Genomic DNA, 21,654 nt, shown 5'->3' with positions numbered 1-21,654 from the left:
CATGCAAATCATCATGCTTGTGAGAAATCACATCTTGATCATGCAAATCATGCTCATCATTACGCTTATCATCATGCTTGTCATTATCATGCAAATCCTGTGTGTCTTGCTTTGGAGAAGAAGAGACAGAGAGTCTCCTTTTCTCGAATCTCTTGCATCTGTGCCTGAACTTGAGAAAAGAGTCGCAACATTTCTTGCATTTTTGCTTTGTTCTCGCGATCAAATTTTGCTTCTCTTTCGTCGTGCTCACGCGCTATGGATGCCATTCTGTCTTCGTATTTACGCTCAATTTCTGCTTTTCTTGCTTCGCGTTCTAACTTGTTGTCCATAAACATCCGCTCCAACTCCTCCATAGGAGTTAGTGCAATCCTTGGCGTAGATGGGGAAGGGGGAGGGTCAGAAATACCTCCTAGTGCGGAAAATTCTTCTTCGCCACCTCCATGCTCATCACCTTCATGCAAAGTATCCATTCCGCTTCGGGTGATGACCATCCACTGAGGTCTTTGGTTCTTAAGTTCACGAGGAACTTGGGTTCTTGTGGGTCTTGGGTTCTTGGGTTCTTGAGGTTCTTGAAGTTCTTGGGTTATTGGGGGTCTTGAGGTTCTTGAGTTTTTGAGTTCTTGGGGGTCTTGAGGTTCTTGAGGTTCTTCTTTCACTTGCAATCTGTGCTAGAGAAGGATCTTCTCTTCACCTGAGTTCTGCTCTTTTCCGCGGTGCACCCCTTGGCGGCCTTGCGGTCACACCAAGGTTGCTTTTTCCCACTTCACGTCAATTGGCCCACTCCACTTCACGCTAAGTGCACGGTCCGCTCTCAATGAGTGAAAAGAGGCACAAGGGGAGGCTGGACAAGCCCTTCTTTCTTGGGTTTCCTGTCACTCTTCAAAAACACGATTAGGATTCGACACGCCCAAGAGGTCTTGGGTTATGTGCGACCGCAACAAGCAAAACAAATTCTGTGGTTCTTGTGGTTCTTTCCTTGAGCGATACAGAACACTGCCAAAGCTCTGATTTCAATGTAAGGTGCAACAGAAATGAATGTTGAACTTTGCTCAACATGAGTGCTTCGAACTGTGCTCAAGGTTCCTTTTACTTACGGAAGGGAGAGCCTTCCGTTCCTTTAGTGAGAGAGTGCAATGGACACAAACAAAGTGGTGAACACTGTGAATAAAGGTGCATGAGATTGAGAGATAGAGAGAGAAGAATATGACACCAGAATGTTGTCAAACCCTCCTCCGAAGGCCCCACTCTCTATGGCGAGAGCGGTCTACTATTGATTGCACAAATCTCTACAATGCTTTGGACTTGCCGACGATGTCGACGACAATGAGGACAACGACGAGACTGGCTGAAATCTGCAAATGCTAATGGCTGAAATCTGCAAATCTTTATCTGCTGAATTCTGACACTATGTCGGTGACGACGACGACGTGTTGAAAACGCAGATGCTGAAATCTGCGTTTTCCGGGCTGAATCTGCAAACTTCGCGGGATCTGACCGTGCGGCGAGGATCTGTTGCTCGAAGGTGAGATCTGCGAGGTTCGGGACTTGTTCTGCTGTGTCTAAAGGCTGAAAACTGAAAACGCTGGTCCTAGGGCTGAATCTGTCGCGATGGATTTGCAAAATGTTGAGGGCTGAACTACAATCCAAAAACGCTAGGCTGAATTCTACTTTCTGCGGTGGAAATCTGCTAACGTTGGAAATCTGGTGTCTTCTGGGGTCGCCGGGGCTGATCTGTTATACAAAATGCTAGGGCTGATCCGTGTTGCAAAAACGCTAGCTTCTCAGTTGGGCTGAAAACGCTAGGTCAGTTGCGGGGGTTGGTCTTGTTGAGAAGTTGCCTGTTGAGCTAGTGCTCCTGCTGCTTCTTCTGCCAGAAAGTGCTAGCGCTAGGTTTCTATATATACAAACTTATGAAATTTGCCCTTCCTAGTTCCCAACAAAAGTCACTTAAAAATAATAAGTGAAAAATTTCAAAAATAGGGAAAATAGGTCTATGCACTGTAAAAATGCTCCTGATGGATTCTGATGGTAATGTTGATGATCATGCTGTGTGCAACCAGAGGATATGCATCTACTCTAAGTGCCTGGGCATGCACGGTGTGCGAACAGACTTACAAAAGTGTCAGAACACTTCCTATTCTAGAGTGACTGGACTGAATTGAACCCTGGTCATGCTGTAGCTTGTTCACGGACACATAGGGTTGGATGTGTCACGTGACATTGCATGCTCAGCTTCCACTTATATATATTGTAAGGTTTTTACAAATAAAAAAAGGCGTTATTTTTACAACAGTGTCGAGCTCTCTCTTCTCTCTCTCCTTCTCCTGCTCCTTGCACTCTTCCTCTCATGGCCTGTACACACTACCATCCTCCGTAGCTTAGTGATCCTAACAGTGGTATCAGAGCTTAGGTCTTTGTGCACGGTGGCATCGATGAATGCAAGCAGCAGCTTGAAATTGACGTTTTTTTTTGGATCTGCAAAATTGGATAGTAAGCAGCTCTTGTAATTGAAGCTTAAGAAGGCTTTGTGGGATCAAGAAAGAGAGGATCGCTGGTGAATAGAGACGGACAATCTTGAATATCTTTTACAAATTGGCAGTAGCGCTAGAGCTTTGAGTTTTTTGTTATTTGAATTAACGTTAGCTGGGCCTTGAAGCTAAGGTTCTCTGTTTTGCAAAAGAATGAGTTAAGACTTGTAGGCAACGTTTTTTCTCTTAGGCCACGGCAAGGTGTTGCTCGATTTTCAATTTCTCAGAAATGATGTACTCGGGCACCTTTCAGCTTTGCAATTTAGTGCTAGTGCACATAAAGCTCGAGGAGTCTTCATCAGCTGTTAAAGCACGCCTCTTCAATTGGCAGAGATCTCTTTGAGCTACTTCAGTTCAGATGTGGAGGTTGGACAATGGCTAGATGAGGAAAACGATTTTAGGCATTTTGTTCATGCAAAGGTATATGATATATGCGAAACAATCAAGTTGCAGTTACTCACTGATTTTGGTATGCTCAACAATAATGACAAAAAGGCTTCGTTGCAACTTGCCAAGGCTGCATAAATTTTTATAAGCTTACATCGGCATTTGAGCCATGTGCAAAGATTTTTCATGTCGGCAAATATGGCTTTTCCTTTAATGATGCGTTTATGGAGGATATTGACAATGATGAGGATGTACATGGTAGACATGAAGCCTCACAAGCAAGTGATATTTATGTATACCCTGGTCTTCTAGTGAGACATACTGTTATCAAGTCTAGAGTATTATTTCCAAGTCATAGTTTTATTTTGTTAATTGGAAGTTATTGTCATGTCCCAGAGTTGTACGGGTTATAGACACTGCCACACACACACACATAAGTGGTAAGATCTCCCGAAAAATATCAATTTTTGTTCAAGTCCTATTTTGTTCCACTTCTCATGAGGTTATTGGGTACACCAAAAACCCAAGGTTTGTAAAAACTCCATGCTATTTTTTGACCTACACCCTATTTGTTCAAGGGGGGGTTCATTGCCATAACACCAGGTTATGGGTGTACCAAAACCCTTGGTTGTGAGAGAACCTAAAACTCACGGTTGACGAGTACACCAAAAACTTGGAAGTATCATGAGAATGGTTAATCTAGTTTAGGTTTGAGGGGGGGATTCTTAGGTTTCAAGCCCGTTAGATGCGTGTATGGGAACATCTTTTATAGCATGCAATGCACCTTCAGTGTGCATGGAGTTTGCATGCTCAACTTCCACTTATATATATTCTAAGGTTCTTACAAATAAAAAAAGGCGTTACTTTTACAAACACCGTCTCTCTCTCTCTCTCTCTCTCTCTCTCTCTCTCTCTCTCTCTCTCGTTCTTCTCCTCCTCGCACTCTTCCTCTCATGGCCTGCACACGCTACCATCCACCGTAGCTTAGGTGATCCTAACAACCCCAAGCCGAGAATCTGATGCAACACACGGAGAGAAACTGAAAACAACTTAACATACAAACTGACCCAACATGAGAAACCTACCTCACATTGGCCGGGCACATCCACAAAACAGCCCTCACTCCCTAGCACTTGTCCTTGGGAGAAACTGGTGGTTTGGACGAATCCAGATAGATGCCTGAACTTTAGCACGGTCGAAACCACGGCGCCATTGTCGAAAATGGACACTGACTGCACGAATGGCCAAAGAACTGATCGCAATGACCTTGATCGCCCACTCAGGGGTCTCAAACTCGGCTTGGTATTAGCCACGTTTGAGGAACTGCACATTGATGATCTTTCCCACCTGTGAGAGAAGATGAACCTGGAGGAGATCGCGCTGCTAGGTGGGGTGCCGATTACCTTGTAGATGACAGATTTGGCTTGAAGACGCTCCACCTGTGATGCAATGCTTGCTTGCTCCGTCGGCGAGAGAGCAAGCCGTCTAGTAGGCTCTGCGGTGTCGGGCGAGGGGGACTTTTTCTTTGTTATGTGGGAAGTGACTGATGGTGAATGCTCAGGATGAGTGCTCAGTGCGTACTCAAGGTTCCTTTAACTTCATGAGAGATAAGCAAAGACTAGAGAGGAGAGAATGATACCGTGAGTGAAGGTTCTGTGAGCGACAGAGAGAGAGAAAGAAGACTAACACCAGATGGAGTCCCAACCCCCTCTCCAAGGGCCCTCCTCTCTATCGCTAGAGAAGCTTTAGATTGCACAAATGCTGATACAATGGTCCTAGATGCTGAAAAGCTGATGGTGCTTGATTCTGTGAGGCTAAGGGCTGAAATGAAAAAACGCTGGTGTAACTGATGGGAGCTGCAAGTGTTGACGAGGCTACGGTATGAAATCTGAAAACACTGGGCTGATGTGGGGGCTGAATCTGAAAACGCTAGGGCTATGGCTGAATCTGCAACTTCTGAAAACGCTATGTTAGGTGCAGCGGAATGAATGTTGTATTTTCTCAAGATTAGTGATCTTTATTTGCTCAAGGTTCCTTTTAGTTCTTAGGGAAGGAGAGAGCCTTCCGTCTTTATGGAGAGTGCTATGATCACGAACAAAGTGAGTGGATATTGTGTGTGCAAGTGAATGAGACTGAGAGAAGGAGAGAGAGGAGATACGACACCCGAGAGTCCTCCGAAGGCCCCACTCTCGTCGGCGAGAGTGGTCTACTTTGATTGCACAAAGGTGTACAATGCGTATGCAATGGACTGATGCAATGGGACTATGCCGACGACGACGACGGTAATGACGACGACGACTTGATGGCTGAAATGTGAGATCTTCTAATCGCTGAATTTCATGGTTGTTTTGGTGGCTGAAAATGACTATTTTGGCTGCGTTTTCTTGGGTCAAAGATTGGGGAACTTCTGCAACCAATCTTGCTACTTTGCTACAGGCTAAAAACCTCCGTTTCGACTGCTGAATTTCTCATCCAAAAACGCTGGGGTAGATGATCCCAAAACGCTGAGATGGCTGAAGTAATGCTGGCATTTTGGGCTGAATTCACTTCTGCTCTGCTGAGGCTGAAAACGCTAATGGTCTGCAAGAGTTTGCTGGCGTTTTTGGCTGAAAACGCTGAGAATAGCAGAGGCCTAGCGTTAGTAAAATGCTGCAATGGCTGCGATAATCTGCGACAATGCTTCACAATGCGGTGATGGCGATGGTCTGCAAATGAGGAAACGCCAAGGATGGGAACTTGCCATACTGGTAGGTTCCTTAATATATTCAATTCTACGTAGATTCCATGCGGATCTTATCGGCGACCCAAAAAAGAGACCCTGCGCTCCTACCTACACCTGGCTGCCTGCGCTTGCGCTTTATCTCCTGCATGCTTGCCAAGGCGGCATCCCGGCAGTAGCGCCGAAGCAATAAACCCTACGGGCTCCAGGAGACTCCAGCTCGTCGCATCTACTCAGATTCTCCACTTTCCCCACTTTTTTAAATCGTAGGCACATACTTGCCGGGCGAGGATGGGGATTCAAAACGCTGGGGGTGCTGGGAGGTATTGCTAAGAAGTTGCCTGTTGAGCGGGAAGCTCCTGCTGCCTCTTCTGCCAGAAAGTGCTAACTTGGGTTTGCTTATATATTAACTTAGCAAAATTGCCCTACCTACTTTTGTTGGAAAGTCACTTAAAAATAATAAGTGAAAAATACCAAAAATAGGGAAATAGGCTAAATGCACTGGAAAATTCCCCTAACTGATGCTAATGGATTCTGATTGGAATTCTGATGATCATGCTGTGTGCAACCGGAGAATATGCATCTATGCTAAGTGACTGGGTATGCACGGTCTACGAATAGACTCACAAAAGTTCCAGATCACTGCTAATCTAAACTGACTGGACTAATTGAACCCTGCTGTGGTATAGCTTGTCCACAGACACATAGGGTTGGGATGTGTCACGTGACACGCTAGGGCTGAAAATTGACGGCGATGCAAATCTGCTAGTGTAGAATAAAAACACTGGTGGGCTGAATATGCTGATGGAAAAACGCCATGGATGCTGATGATGATACGGCTAGCAAAAACGCTAGAGGTGCTGAGGTATTGTGGGTACTTGGTGCCGGTATTGAGGGTACCGAGTTATGCTTGAGAAGTGACCCGTAGGGTCACTTAAATATGGGATTAAAGCTGGGTTGGGTAAACTCATAAAAAATCCCATGATTTCAAAAAATGTCACTTATTAATGAGTAAATAAACTCACTTATAAGAGGTGCTTCACATGTAGATAAATACCTAGGCTGGGTACTAATGCAATTGTATGGAAACACTCTCCAATGCCTACACCTAGCAGACACTGGTTGTGCTCATGGGCAATAAGAGGGTATACAACTACTCTAAAGTGTCTTCCTGCACACAGGCTCACAAGGGTGCCAAAACACTTCCTAGGCTGTCCTAAACCCTAGAAATAGGAGTTAGCTTGTCCACAGGCCAATAGGTTTAGATGTGCACATGACATCCCTCGTCCCTTTGAGGAGAAGCAGAGGCCTCCATTTGTGTTTGTTCCTGCAAGGAGGGCGGCGGCGGAAGGATTCTCCTTGCTATGAGCCTACTGTGGCAGAAGGGCCCGAACAAGCACGGAAAAGAGGGGATGCGAGGCGAAGGGGAAAAACAAGTGGCTGCAGGATGTAAAATGCTGAAGGATGATACAGATTGAGGAAGGAAGGTGGGCGGGTTGAAACGGCTGAGGGAGAGAGATCCACGTCGGGTTGGGGGGGGGGGGGGGATGGGAGGCAGCGGGAGGGACAACAGAAAGTGCTAATTTTTAATTTAACACTTTAACTTTCATACTTAAGACTAGTCTGAGACTCAAGAGACTATAAGATTGTTGAATTGATTGATTGAAACTGTTACACAGGAGCTCCTCGTATAGGAGACGAAGAGACACGTGATCAGTCTAGTTTTATTTAAACGGAATGTAGAGGGTTGCTGAAATTGGTCTCCACAAATGACACCAAGTAAAGGTAGTTTGGGGATGATCCAATAGATTAAGGGCAATCAAGCAGTGCACAATAAAAACGGAAGATGTTTCTGGGATTAGGAATCTCATGCAAGATTGGGTCCAGTACTCATACTTTTGGAGTTTAGTGGTACTTTTTGAATCAGTACATACTTGTACGTACCATACGAATCATTTGATCTTTTCCTCGTCTCTATTTTGTACAATATTTGTTGTCATGACTTATAAAGATCCTTGGACCACATAACAACCTTACAATATGCAAAGGCACAAATTAAAGATAAATAAGAGCACACATTTTTGCACTCACCTCGTGGCACGCACACATTGTACAAACACACATTATGGGTTGTAGAATGCACACAATATACTAATGACAATGGTGTTTTAAAAAAAAATTACATGTTTAGTTTGGCTTGAGAATTAAGTGTGGGGAGTGTAGTGTATATTTCTTTGGTCCTTTAAGTGCTTTACTGTGAAATTTGCAAAACATGGGGAAATCTTGTCTTACTTGACATACTTTTTCTTAGAGAGTGTACCATATTGCATGCTGTACAACCCTGTACCATACATATCACACACGGTCCCACCTTGCCTAGGATAGAGGATACAACCCTAATGATCAGAAAACGCAACGTTTTGGGCCGGAATGGGGCAGATATGGCAACTACTCATACACCATAGGGTTGCCCACAATGCCCAGATAGTAGGAAGATAGATCCGGCAATACCCCCGCACGCGTCCGTAGTACCCTAACGGGAAGGTGAGGAGAAAATCAAGGTCAGGACTATGTCCCATCGTCCGTCGTCCCCCTCCACTCCATCACATGGAGGTAATCGGGGGAGTCCGCCACGCACGGGGACTCCAGGACCCAGTTTCGAGGCCGTCGGCACATAGTCGGCGGGTCTCATCGGCGAGCGTTGGCAAGGTGCTACATGCGGACGGGTTGTCCGTTTTGCACGTTTCGAGTACTCCACGCGGAGGTCTCGACTTCCTCTTCGAACTCAGCCATGCACATTCACGAACGCGCGCCTGAGGCGCTCCTCGTTCGCAGCCGACGGCTGTCGGCAGATTCTTAGTCGGTTCACATCGGCGAGCGTCGGCTCGGTGCTACACGCGGACGGCTTGTCCGTTTTGGACGTTTAGGTACTCCACGCGGTGTCACGTGACACATCCAACCCTATGTGTCCGTGGACAAGCTACAACACAACAAGGGTTCAGTTCAGTCAAGTCAGTCTAGAATAGGAAGTGATCTGGCACTTTTGTGAGTCTGTTCGCAGACCGTGCACGTCCAGACACTTAGTGTAGATGCATATTCTCTAGTTGCACACAACATGACCATAAGCATTCCCATCAGAATCCATCAGAATCCTTCAGGGAAATTTTCTAGTGCATTTAGCCTATTTTTCCTATTTTTGACATTATTCACTTATTATTTTTAAGCGACTTTTGTTGGAAAGTAGGTAGGGCAAATTGAGTAAGTTTGTATATAAGCAAACCTAGACTAGCACATAATGGCAGAAGAGGCAGCATGAGCTCCACCGCTCAACAGGCAACTTCTGAAGCAAGACTCCTAACCCTAGGCGATTCTCCCAAGCAGAGTCTCCTAGCGTTTTCCTCAAGAAGCCATCGCCAGACTTCAGCCTTGGCGTTTTCCATCAAGCATCATCGCCATCCAGTCCTTTCCCTAGCGTTTTGCATCAGATCTTCACCGCAAGAAGTCTCAGCCCTGCGTTAGTAAAAAGCCTCATCAATTTCAAAGTTGTAATTTTAAAGTTCTACTCTCTACCAAAAAAAAAAAAAAAGCCTCATCGCCATCTAGTTCTGGCCTAGCATTTTCAGCAAATACAACCTCAGCCATGCAGCGTTTTTCAGCAATGAAGCACCTACAGATTCAGCCCTAAAAGAGTAGCAAATTCAGCCCAAAGATCATCAGTTTTCAGCCCTACAGTAGATGTAGATTTTCAGCCCTAAATACCCGCAAAATCAGCGTTTTCCTTAGCATTTTCGGCAACAGCAGATTTCAGCCCATAGCGTTTTTGGACAACAGATAAAGGATTGCAGATTTCAACCTTAGGTCGGCTTCGCCATCCCCGTCGTCACAGCCAACATAGCCTAGTTTTGCATCAGTCCCATGCATTCAGTTTGTACCGGTTTGTGCAATCATAAGTAGACCACTCTCGCCGACGAGAGTGGGGCCTTTGGAGGAGGGTTTTACAACGTCTCTGGTGTCGTATCTCTCCTCTCTCTCTATCTCTCAGTCTCATACACTTGCACGCACAGTGTCCATTCACTTTGTTTGTGATCATAGCATTCTCTCATTAAGAACGGAAGGCTCTCCCTTCCATAAGAACAAAAGGAACCTTGAGCACAGTTCGGAGCACTCATCTTGAGCAAAGCGCAAACATTCATTCCGTTGCACCTAACATTGGTATCAGAGCTTTGGCAGTGTTCTGTATCACTCAAGGAAAGAACCACAAGAATCACAAGATTTTTTTTTTGCTTGTTGCGGTCGCACGAACCCAAGTTCACTTGGGCGTGTCGATTCCTAATCGTGTTTTTGAAGAGTGATAGGAATCCCAAGAATGAAGGGCTTGTCCAGCCTCCCCTTGTGTCTCTTTTCACTCATTGAGAGCGGACCGTGCACTTAGCGGCCGGCCAATCGACGTGAGGTGGGAAAAAGCAACCTTGGTGTGAGCGCAAGGCCGCCAAGGGGTGCCCCCGCGGAAAAGAGTAGAACTCGGGTGAAGAGAAGATCCTTCTCAAAAACAGATTGCAAGCGAAAGAAAACCCTCAAGAACCTCAAGAACCGCAAGAACCTCAAGACCCTCAAGAACCCAATTTCCTCGTGAACTTCAGCACCAAAGATCATAGTGCATGGTCATCACCCGAAGCGGAATGGATACTTTGCATACAGGTGATGAGCATGAGAGAGGCGACGAAGAATTTTCCCCACCAAGAGATTTTTCCCTTCTCCATCTACGCCACAAAGTGTACCAAACTCTATGGAGGCAATGGTCAAGACGATGATGGACATGATGGCCAAACAAGAAGAGACTCGCATTGCCTTGGAATGCGAACGCGACGAACGAAAAGATAGAAAAGCACAAAGAAAGGAGGAAGCTGCAGCAAGACGCGCGGTTTGGGAGGCCGAGCGTGAGGCTCAAAGAGAACTACGCACTCAAGAATTGGTTCGACAAGTACTTGCCTCGAAGTCCGAACCAGCCAAAGATCGTGGGAGTTCATCAAGTGGCGCAAGCCACGATGCAGATTCCAACAACCCAGTCACAGAGAAGTTTACTTTCAGTAAGTATGATTGTCACGATTGTGACTATGTTAACAGCAATACATCTACTCCTAGTTGCAGATACGCGAAGTGCCATGCCAAGGAGGACACCTACGCTTGGATAGTCACACCCCTTCACCCAAAGGACGTGTCTCTTCACCAAAAGCCACACTCCTTCGACGACTGGTCACACCCCTTCGCTCTACGGGTGCGACTCTTCGCCCAATGGTTGCAGCTCTTCGTCGAAAGGATGTGTCTTTACGTATAAAGTCATGTCTCTTCACCAAGAGACGTGTCTTTTCATTTGTGTCTATTCGTCTCCTATATAAGGAGCCCTTGTATCACACATTCAATCAATCAAACATAGAGTCTTCTAAGTCTTGTCTCGAGTACAATTCAAGTTTCTTTAGTCTTAATCATGAGTTTAAGTACTTTATTAAGGATTAGCACCTAGAATCCTCACAGTGGTATCAGAGCAAATTTTTTCCCGGGACGCGAAGGTTGTGAGCCTCTCACCCTCGCCGCTACACTCTACCCCTTTTCCCGGAGTTGTATGGAAGCAGAAGAACGGTGGTACACCCACATATGAGTATGAGGTAACTTGAGTGTTTTGTCCAATTCATACCTATTATATGTCACAGATAACAGACGTGTGTGTGCGACGTACCCGGAGATTTGCGTGTCCTTATGCAAATTGGCCGCTCGTACCCTTTGGCATGAAAGGTCTCCGCCATCGGGTACACCCTTTGGGAACCTAGTGCTACACCTCTTCCCAAGAGACACCATCTCTCCCAAGCGGCACCTCTTCAAGCGGCAGCCCACATCAGCAGCGTTGAAACGCTTCTTCAAATACCCCTTCGCTGGTCCTCAAAAATCATACACGCTGCCTGGACTTTTATTCCACGCTGGACATTTTCCACGCTGGCTGAATTAACTGGCTGGACTTTTTACGTTTCCAGAAACCTTACGCTACACAAAAGTCTACGTTGGCTGAATCTTTATAATCACTTAAATTATTAAGAGTGTCCGCCCACCCTCACTTAAATTATTAAGAGTGTCCGCCCGCCCAAACTTGACCGCCCGACCAAAAGTGACTTGATTTAATTTACCAAAGGACACATTTTAAAAAAACAAATGGAAGGCAGCGAACTCTTCTTACGTGAAATCTCCAACGTTGGCAATGCTGCACACACATTCCCTCGCGGTGATTCCCGCTTGCCAGCCTCGCACTCCTCATGGAGGATGTCGCCTATGATGATTCCGTTCCGTACTTGTCGTACGTAGACGAAGTGCGAGAAGAAATTCTCCCAGAGAATCCGATTCTGCCAGAACCTACTCCTGCGTCCGTTCCCGAACGCATTCTAGTTCCGGAAATTCCCGCAGACATTCCATCGCAAACATTCTCAGAACCTGTTCCCGAACCAGAATCTACATCTGTTCAAGAGTTCCTTTTGAGGCGTAACCATGCCAAATTCCCAAGATGGAGGTGGTCAATCTAACGATGCTCTTACTCTCATCAAGGAGCAGATGGCCACACTTTCCATAAGCCTCGCATCACTTCACACTCGCTTGGATGAGATGCATACGGAAAACACTTCTCGAAGTCGACGTGTTGCTGATTCGACATATTCTTCCGAAGCTTCAGTGGACAAACCAAACGAACCAGATCCAACTGAAGAGGTAGACAATCTCGAACTTCAATTACTTTATAAAATTTTTAATGCTGCACAAAAGAAGAAGCTTGATGTTAAACTGCCGGAACCATACACTGGTCGCTGCGACAAGCGCGTGCTGGACCAATGGCTGTTCAAAATGGAGATGTACTTATCGAACACGGACTTAGTCGAGAGTAAAAAAGTTGCACTTGCTAGTTCTCTGCTCAAAGACACAGCATTTCTTTGGTGGCAACGACGGGTTGCTGATGGTAAACACACACCTTCTTGGGATAAATTCCGGCGTGCTATTCGCAAGGCGTTCGTACCTGTCAATGTGGATTTTCATGCCCGGTCCTCTCTTCGCTGCCTGAGCCAGACAGGTTCCTTGGCCGCGTACATCACAGAGTTCCAAAGACTAACTCTGGAGATAGAGACCCTTAGTTCCTCTGATAAACTTCACAGCTTTATCGACGGACTCGAACCCAACCTGAAGGACGATGTGCACAAATACAACCCTACCACCTTGGATGCTGCAATTGCCTATGTGGAGCGTCTTGGCGATAATCGGCGCCCTACACGGAATTTTTTCCCTGGTAACAGATTTTCAAACAGTGCTCACTTTTCACAGCGCGATCGTAGAGACAACTATAGCCAAAGTCAGCAACATCAGTCTCAGTTCAGACAGCAAGCAACGCAACCTTATTCAACTTCAAGGTTCTATTCTCAAGATCGACAATCTGAAAGCAGATCTTCTTTACATGTTCTTCCACTTGATCGAGGTAAAGGACGTGATTTTTCTCAAGATCGGCATTCCAATACTCAGCAAGGCTCTTCGTCAAATGCATCTTCAACTTCAAAGAAGGAAGGATTATGTACAATTTGCAGTGGTGATCATAGATGGTATCAATGTCCAAAGAGACCAAATCCGTCTAATTTGAAAAGAAATTCCAACGCGGAAACATCATCGAATCTTGAACAACCAGATTCTGCTAAGGATAAAGGAAAATCTGTGGTCAATACGATTCGTATCTCCGAGGATACGACTATTCTTATGAAGCATGCTCAGTGCAATTCTTCAGTTTTTGAGCCTCTCTCAAAGCAAGTTTTGAGCCTTCTTGGACTACTCAATGGTCGCTCCATCAATATTTTGGTGGACAGCGGATGCTCGAATAATTTCGTCAGCACTTAGATAGTTCAACAGCTTGGTTTACCAACTCAGAAGACATCTCACTTATATGATGTGGAATTAGCAGATGGATCAATTTTGACTTGTGATCAGACAGTTCGACAGTTGCAGTTCGAGATTCAAACTCATGCAGATCAACTGGATTTTGAAGTCATGCCTTTATCTTATTACGACATGATTCTTGGTCAGCATTGGTTATTCCAATATGATCCAGCAATTAGCTTTCGAGGACATACTATCAATTTGTTCAAAGATGGACGTGAATTGACTTTACATGGGCTTTCTCATGCGGAAAGAGTGATTCAAGCCTCACGTGTACTAGTCAAGCGACATGATACAATGGATTATGAAGAGAATATGATTTCCGATGCAGATACAGATATTATTATTGATGAATTTTTGAATTTATTAACTTCTCCCGAATCAACTGATGAAGACAAAGATAAAGATATAGTTGCAGATTCCGAGTCTGAAGACGACTATGCTTTCTTTGATTCTTTACTGGATGATGATATGCCAATTACAAGTCATGAAGTTACAGTTCCTGAAGATGATTCTGAAGAATTTTGGGATTCGTTATTGAAAGATGATTACAGTCTCAAGCCAAAGTTCTCTCCAGTGATTACTAAAATTGAAGTCACCCCATCTGAAGAGTACCTTGAGAAGATTTCCTCTTCCCCAAATATTTCACAATTATTGGAAGATTTTGAACCAAAAGGCTTACATCACACGCAGGATTTTGAAGATCAACCTCTTGTTGCAGTCAACCTGATTATGTCAGATTCCTCTAAAAAGTCTTTGAATAATGCAATGATATGGGATTTAGCAGTCAAAGCAAAAAGGTTTCGCAAGAAGCAAAGGTTCAAGACAAAGACTTCAGATAACTCAAAGACTGAAGATTTTCGAAGATTCAATGCGTTTCCAGAGTTCTATCAACATCAGAAGTCATTTCTTTGACATGGGCTCTCATTTCAAATGAGAGGGAATGTCACGATTGTGACTATGTTAACAACAATACATCTACTCCTAGTTGCAGATACGTGAAGTGCCATGCCAAGGAGGACACCTATGCTTGGATAGTCACACCCCTTCACCCAAAGGATGTGTCTCTTCGCCAAAAGCCACACTCCTTCGACGACTGGTCACACCCCTTCGCTCTACGGGTGCGACTCTTCGCCCAATGGTTGCAGCTCTTCGCCGAAAGGATGTGTCTTTACGTATAAAGTCATGTCTCTTCACCAAGAGACGTGTCTTTTCATTTGTGTCTATTCGTCTCCTATATAAGGAGCCTTTGTATCACACATTCAATCAATCAAACACAGAGTCTTCTAAGTCTTGTCTCGAGTACAATTCAAGTTTCTTTAGTCTTAATCATGAGTTTAAGTACTTTATTAAGGATTAGCACCTAGAATCCTCACAATGATGGTAAGATGGATGCCACGGTTATTCATTCTTGGTTGCATCAATTTAATGCTTATTTTGCGACAACTAAGAAGACAGGAAATAACAAAGTTTTGACGGCAGCCATGTACCTTGCCGGTGATGCCATCAATTGGTACCACGCATGGCAAAAGGCACAGTTAGCCGTGCACCTAGAGGAAGCCGACGAATTCACGCCCCTTTCCTTCAATTGGGCTGATTTCCAAGACAAGCTCAAGGCGCGGTATATGCCACCTCAATACCTCGTACGATTGAAGGACGATTGGCGCGCTCTTAAGCAAAATGTATGCCGGTTATGTCTTTCTCTAATCGTGTTTTGCAGCTAGGTACCCAATTACGCAAGTCGGATGATGAATGCAAAGAGACATTCCTTTATGGATTGGACGAGTATATCAAGTACGATGTCGAGGTGCTCGATCCAATCGATCTCAACAAGGTGGTAGCGAGTACTCTCGTACAGGAGATGAAGCACAACAAGGGAAAGCCTAAGGAGAACAAGACTTCCACAAGTACCTCTCAGACTTCTCAGAACTCTCAGAACGGTAAGAACGGTAACTCTTCTAACCAATTTTCCAAGAGTCTCTCAGAAAAGAATTCTTCCAATGAACCTAAGGATAAGGCTAACACAATTGCTAAACCTAAGCTTACTCCAGATGAAAAGGTAGCACAAGGAATTGTAGGAGGGTACATCACGTTGGAAGAGCAAAGCACTTATTCTAAGGAAGGTCGTTGTTTTCATTGTCACATTAAGGGTCACATAAAAAGAACATGTCCTAAGCTTGAATTGAACGAATCTAAAGAATCCACAGAACCCACTTCCTCTGTCAATGCAATTACTGATAACACGAGTGTGCCCCAAGTTTCTCTTGACCCTCCCATTGACGATTCTCTCATTAAATGTTATGGTCATATGTCGGGGCAGCGTTTTGTCATATTGTTTGACCCAGGTAGTATGCATGATGTGATCAATCCCTCTCTTGTTGAGAGAGCCCGCCTAGAAGTTAGTCAGAAATCTCCTCTCGAGGTCTCTGGCTTTGTTCCCAGTATGGACTCTCTCATCACACAGGAGTGTCTTGGTGTGTTGTTTACAATTCAACAAGATGTCTTCAGTAGAAGATTTTTTGTCTCTCCCCTCTCAGGATGTGATATGATTTTGGGCATTCGATGGTTTCGTGAGCTTAACCCTCTCATTGATTGGGAGGCTAACACTGTCACTCTCTATGCCAAAAGTGACTCTTCTATTGTCATTCGTGGAGAGGAAGTTGTTCATTCTCCCTCTCTCATTGCTAATATGCATGACAAGATTGAACGGATTCAGGAGAAGGAGACTCTCGCAGTCTCTTCTTCTCCAAAGCATGACACACAGGATTTGCATGATTATGAGAAGCATGATGGATTAAATGATAATGATGAGCATGATGATTTGGATGTTAATGATGAGTATGATGATTAGCATGATCAAGATGTGATTTCTCACAAGCATGATGATTTACATGAAGAAGATGTGATTGTTCACAAGAAGGATGTGTTAGTTGATGCTTTTTGTAGCGAAGCTAACATCGTTACAGATTCGATCAATCACGAAGAATCGATCTTGGCTTTCGAGTCGAGGTCCACAGATCCCCCACAAGAAGATTCGATAGATCCCGAAGAACCAACCTTGGCTCTCGAGCCTAGGTCCAAAGAGCCCTTACAGGAGGTATTATGTGTTCTCATGATTGATACGCACGCATTGTTCGAGTGTTTCATTCGTGATCGTTTCCTGTATTTTAGTCAGCGTCTTTATGTGATCCCTTTTCCTAGGCATGACATATTGTATGTTGAGTACGTTTCACTCATGAATGAGCACGGATGTATGCGGATTGTTCATGAAAAGCTGAAAAGTATGCATTCAAGGAAGTCACATTCCATGTCTCTTCCTTGGCATGACACATTTGTAGAAAGAGCGCATGAAAGTATGAGCACCGAGCATGGGCATTTCCGTTGTGAATTGCCACAGTTGATTGCTTAAGATCAGAAGATTCGATCTCATTGTTTGCGTGTGTGTGGTGAACGGTTTGGCACTCCGTCTCTTTATTCATCCACATTGCATGCAGAGTCCTTTAGGAAGACGAGATTTTTTCTAGTCACTTTACATGGAATAGGTATGTTCATGTTTTTGTGTTGGAAGTGGTTTCAAGAATTTTCAGCCATGGAGATTCTTGAAGAAGGAAGAAGCACGACTCTAGACAAAGTTGAAGCATCGAAGGAGCCATAGAAGACTTTGTGTCGCTTTCGGTGTGGCCCAAAGAAGCAAGTGCTGCAGACCTTTATGAAGTTCAAGTACCGCACGACCCACACTTCAGAGTGGGCCGACGAAGAGTCCCTTCTAGAATTCCGGATGCTATCGGCGATCTCCCTCGATGCCATACAGTTCGGTCCCAGTATCTCACTTTGAAAAGGAGGGGATGTCACTTGACACATCCAACCCTATGTGTCCGTGGACAAGCTACAGCACGACAAGGGTTCAGTTCAGTCAAGTCAATCTAGAATAGGAAGTGATCTTGCACTTTTGTGAGTCTGTTCGCAGGCCGTGCATGTCCAGACACTTAGTGTAGATGCATATCCTCTAGTTGCACACAACATGATCATAAGCATTCCCATCAGAATCCATCAGAATCCTCCAGGGGAATTTTCGAGTGCATTTAGCCTATTTTTCCTAATTTTGACATTTTTCACTTATTATTTTTAAGTGACTTTTGTTGGAAAGTAGGTAGGGCAAATTGAGTAAGTTTGTATATAAGCAAACCTAAACTAGCACTAAATGGCAGAAGAGGCAGCAGAAGTTCCACCGCTCAACAGGCAACTCCTCAAGCAAGACTCCTAACCCTAGGTGATTCTCCCAAGCAGAGTCTCCTAGCGTTTTCCTCAAGAAGCCATCGCCAGACTTCAGCCTTGGCGTTTTCCATCAAGCATCATCGCCATCCAGTCCTTGCCCTAGCGTTTTGCATCAGATCTTCACCGCAAGAAGTCTCAGCCCTAGCGTTAGTAAAAAGCCTCATCGCCATCCAGTTCTGGCCTAGCGTTTTCAGCAGATACAACCTCAGCCATGCAACGTTTTTCAGCAATGAAGCACCTGCAGATTCAACCCAAAGATCATCAGTTTTCAGCCCTACAGTAGATGCAGATTTTCAGCCCTAAATACCCACAAAATTAGCATTTTCCTTAGCGTTTTCGGCAACAGCAGATTTCAGCCCATAGCGTTTTTGGACAGCAAATGAAAGATTGCAGATTTTAGCCTTAGATCAGCTACGCCATCCCCATCGTCATAGCCGACATAGCCTAGACTTGCATCAGTCCCATGCATTCAGTTTGTACCAGTTTGTGCAATCATAAGTAGACCACTCTCGCCGACGAGAGTGGGGCCTTCGGAGGAGGGTTTTACAACGTCTCTGGTGTCGTATCTCTCCTCTCTCTCTATCTCTCAGTCTCATACACTTGCACGCACAATGTCCATTCACTTTTTTTGTGATCATAGCATTCTCTCATTAAGAACAGAAGGCTCTCCCTTCCATAAGAACAAAAGGAACCTTGAGCACTATTCGGAGCACTCATCTTGAGCAAAGTGCAAACATTCATTCCGCTGCACCTTACAGGCGGAGACCTCGGCTTCCTCTTCGAGTTCAGCCATGCACACTCATGAACGCGCGCCCGAGGCGCTCCTCATTCGCAACCGACGGGGTTGTTGGCAGGTTCGGCCCACCCCGACCCGAGGCGGTCCGGGGCATTTTCTGCAAGTTTCCAAGTTAGCCCAAAGTGGCCTGAGAGAGTTCCAAGGGGACCTCTTAGATATGCGCTCAAGGCGTGAATAGCCTCGTTCGCTCAACATTGATCCTAAACACGCTTCCGCACTCAACTAGACTTCATGTACGCGTGGTGCCACGAAGGCTCCCGTGCGCGTCGAGCTAGACGTGATCTCGGGCCGTTTTCTGGACGAGCCCATCAACGAGCCGCCAAAGGGACTCAAGTCAGTGGACGCGAACCTCCCAGCACGCGAGCTCCAAGCTCCAAGTTGTGGGCCCTTGTTTCTAGGTGAAGGTGTTCATCTTGAGTGTCCCGAGCAGCCCCGTAACACTCAAGATGAACACCTTCACCTAGAGGCCAAGATTTGCAGCAAAGGAAGCTCGATAAGGGGGCATGTTGCCACTTTGGCAAGGAGGAAGAAGCTGGTGCAGTTCCAATCAAAGCATTGATGGGAATGCAAACTTTGCAGCCAGGTATAGATCTATGTTTGCCTATGGTAGCTCAGTACTAGGGTTTAAAAACACAAGCTGGATGGGTGGGCCAAAATGGGGTAAGCAGCTGCAAATTGAAACAGTTGAAACCTCTGATGGTAGCCTCTTGCAACATGTCGTAGGGTCTACAAGTTGTCCTCATCGTCTTGCTCTGATACCATGAAGGAGATGAGAGAGGAGGATATAGTGATGGAGACAAATAAGTCCGACTGTGGGGGGAGAGATACGAGTGAGAACTAATGCTAGATTATCGCTCAAAGAATGCCAGAAGGAGATTTCATACAGAATGAGGCTGAGGGGTTTCTTTCGTATGACCCATGAAGCCTAGAATGATGAACAAATGGCCTAAAAATGGCCACTAGACTAATGACAAACAAAGTCCTGGGTAATAATAATGGGCCAAAGTGGCCTAAACAAATTTGTGGACAATGCCTAGTGAAGATACTATTTTAGAATGCATATGCAGGGCCGAAATGGCCATACAACTATTAGATGCAGCCTGATACCACCATCTAGTGATGACAAAATCTCCCACAGGATTGTGTGCACGTCTTTGTGCACCGAAGTAATTCTTCAGGACTGATTAAAACTCTGATGAAAATAAGGCATAAGTGGAGTTTGCATATTCAATGACCAAAGTTTTTCAATCAGTAGATTTTCTTATTAACTGCTGCCATTATGTGACAAGGTCTGCCACAAGAACAATCATGTACTGTGATACTTCATTTTCTAGTGCTAATTTGAATTCAATTTGGATATGTTTTGTACTCCATAGTTGACATTTGTGCCATTTTTGCAGGCTTGATGAAGCAATAGAGTGCCAAAAGGTAGTTGTTGATTTGCTAAAGGTAAACACTGTTGAAGATTATACTCTTGAAGAAGTCAAAATGAGGCTCACCTCATACATTCAAGAAGGAGAGGCCCTTAAGGAAAGTGCTTGGCACAACAGACGAGATGTTTGAGGCCCTTAAGGAAAAGTGCTTGGCACAACAGATGAGATGTTTGTGTTGGTTTTGCCTTCTGTAAGCTCCTGTGTGTGTGTGTGTGTGTGTGCGCGCGCGCGCAAGAAAAGGAGGGCTTGTACCCTTTATATGTGCTTGGCACAACAGATGAGATGTTTGTGTTGGTTTTGCCTTCTGTAAGCTCCTCTCTCTCTCTCTCTCTCTCTCTCTCTCTTTGTGTGTGTGTGTGTGTGTGTGTGTGTGTGTGTGCAAGAAAAGGAGGGCTTGTACCCTTGATGAAGCAATAGAGTGCCAAAAGGTAGTTGTTGATTTGCTAAAGGTAAACACTGTTGAAGATTATACTCTTGAAGAAGTCAAAATGAGGCTCACCGCATACATTCAAGAAGGAGAGGCCCTTAAGGAAAGTGCTTGGCACAACAGACGAGATGTTTGAGGCCCTTAAGGAAAAGTGCTTGGCACAACAGATGAGATGTTTGTGTTGGTTTTGCCTTTTGTAAGCTCCTCTCTCTCTCTCTCTCTCTCTCTCTCTCTCTTTTGGAGAAACTCAGGGCTGTATATTACCGAGTACAAAATAATCCCAGCGGATGCCAAAATAGCCTATCATGTGGGGTGTACAAGCTGAATGAAAGGAGGAGAGCCACTATAGTGACTACTGGACTAGAACAATCTCATGGTGGTTGGTGTGAGGAGTGGAGGAGAAACCACTGAGGAGGGGCATAATGCCAAGTAATCTGACCACCTGTCAGTGTGAAGAAGAGTGGGGATCGTGCCCAACGCCGAAGGAAGGCAAATCGACGAGCCTCGGCTGTTCTAGATGTACCGGAGGACGAATCCCACTTCCAAATGAGGGTGTGAATGGTGTCCAGCCAAATGGCAGTGAGGATATCCTGAAGGAGCTGTGGAGCCGCACTGAGAATGTGAAGACAACGAGCTCTCCAAATATTCCATAGTGTAATACTAGTGATGACTGAGAAAACTGCATCACGTGTCTGCGTATCTCCCTGCCAAGCAATCTGTGGTAGCATAGCCAAAGTCCCTCGTCGATAACCAGTCGAGGTAAGCATGAAGGCTGGATTTGTGGCTGAGCCCTCGTAGAAAAGATGCGGGCCGGGCATCGACATCAACCATGAGACAGATCCCCAAGTAAGAAATCCATGCTGAACACCTGATCTGCTGAGTAGAGAGCAAACTGCAAGCCACACTACATGGGAAGCTGAGCATGACCAAAGATAGTGGGCAGGTGGCTCAAGTTGGCGCAAAGGGCAGCGAGTACATAACGGATCATGACCCATAGTAGCTAGCCAAGTCCCAACTGGTAGTCCCGCATGAGCAATCATCCAGATGAAAAGGAAATACGACGAGCAACATGTAAATCCCAGATCGCGAACCAAAACTACTGCAGATAGGCATGAGAGAGGCCTGAATGTAACGCATAC

The 21,654-nt window shown here is 45.2% G+C and overlaps 1 protein-coding gene across 1 annotated transcript in view; it reads left to right on the top strand.

Moving 5' to 3' along the window:
* The window catches only part of LOC147455511 (protein KINESIN LIGHT CHAIN-RELATED 3-like), a 28,559-nt gene extending 8,166 nt beyond the window's left edge, over positions 1–20,393 (top strand). The window contains exon 2 of the mRNA XM_086514274.1: positions 20,056–20,393. Within this exon, the coding sequence (XP_086370400.1) occupies positions 20,056–20,218 (163 nt within the window). The 3' untranslated portion in view covers positions 20,219–20,393. The remainder of the gene's footprint in view (positions 1–20,055) is intronic.
* Positions 20,394–21,654: the final 1,261 nt, after the last annotated feature.

This window comes from Adiantum capillus-veneris, chromosome 6 (genome assembly GCF_014529385.1).
Source record: "Adiantum capillus-veneris isolate H3 chromosome 6, ASM1452938v2, whole genome shotgun sequence".
Lineage (NCBI taxonomy): Eukaryota > Viridiplantae > Streptophyta > Polypodiopsida > Polypodiales > Pteridaceae > Adiantum > Adiantum capillus-veneris.
Note: the sequence above shows the minus strand (reverse complement) of the source record. Positions and strands in the feature narration are given on the sequence as shown.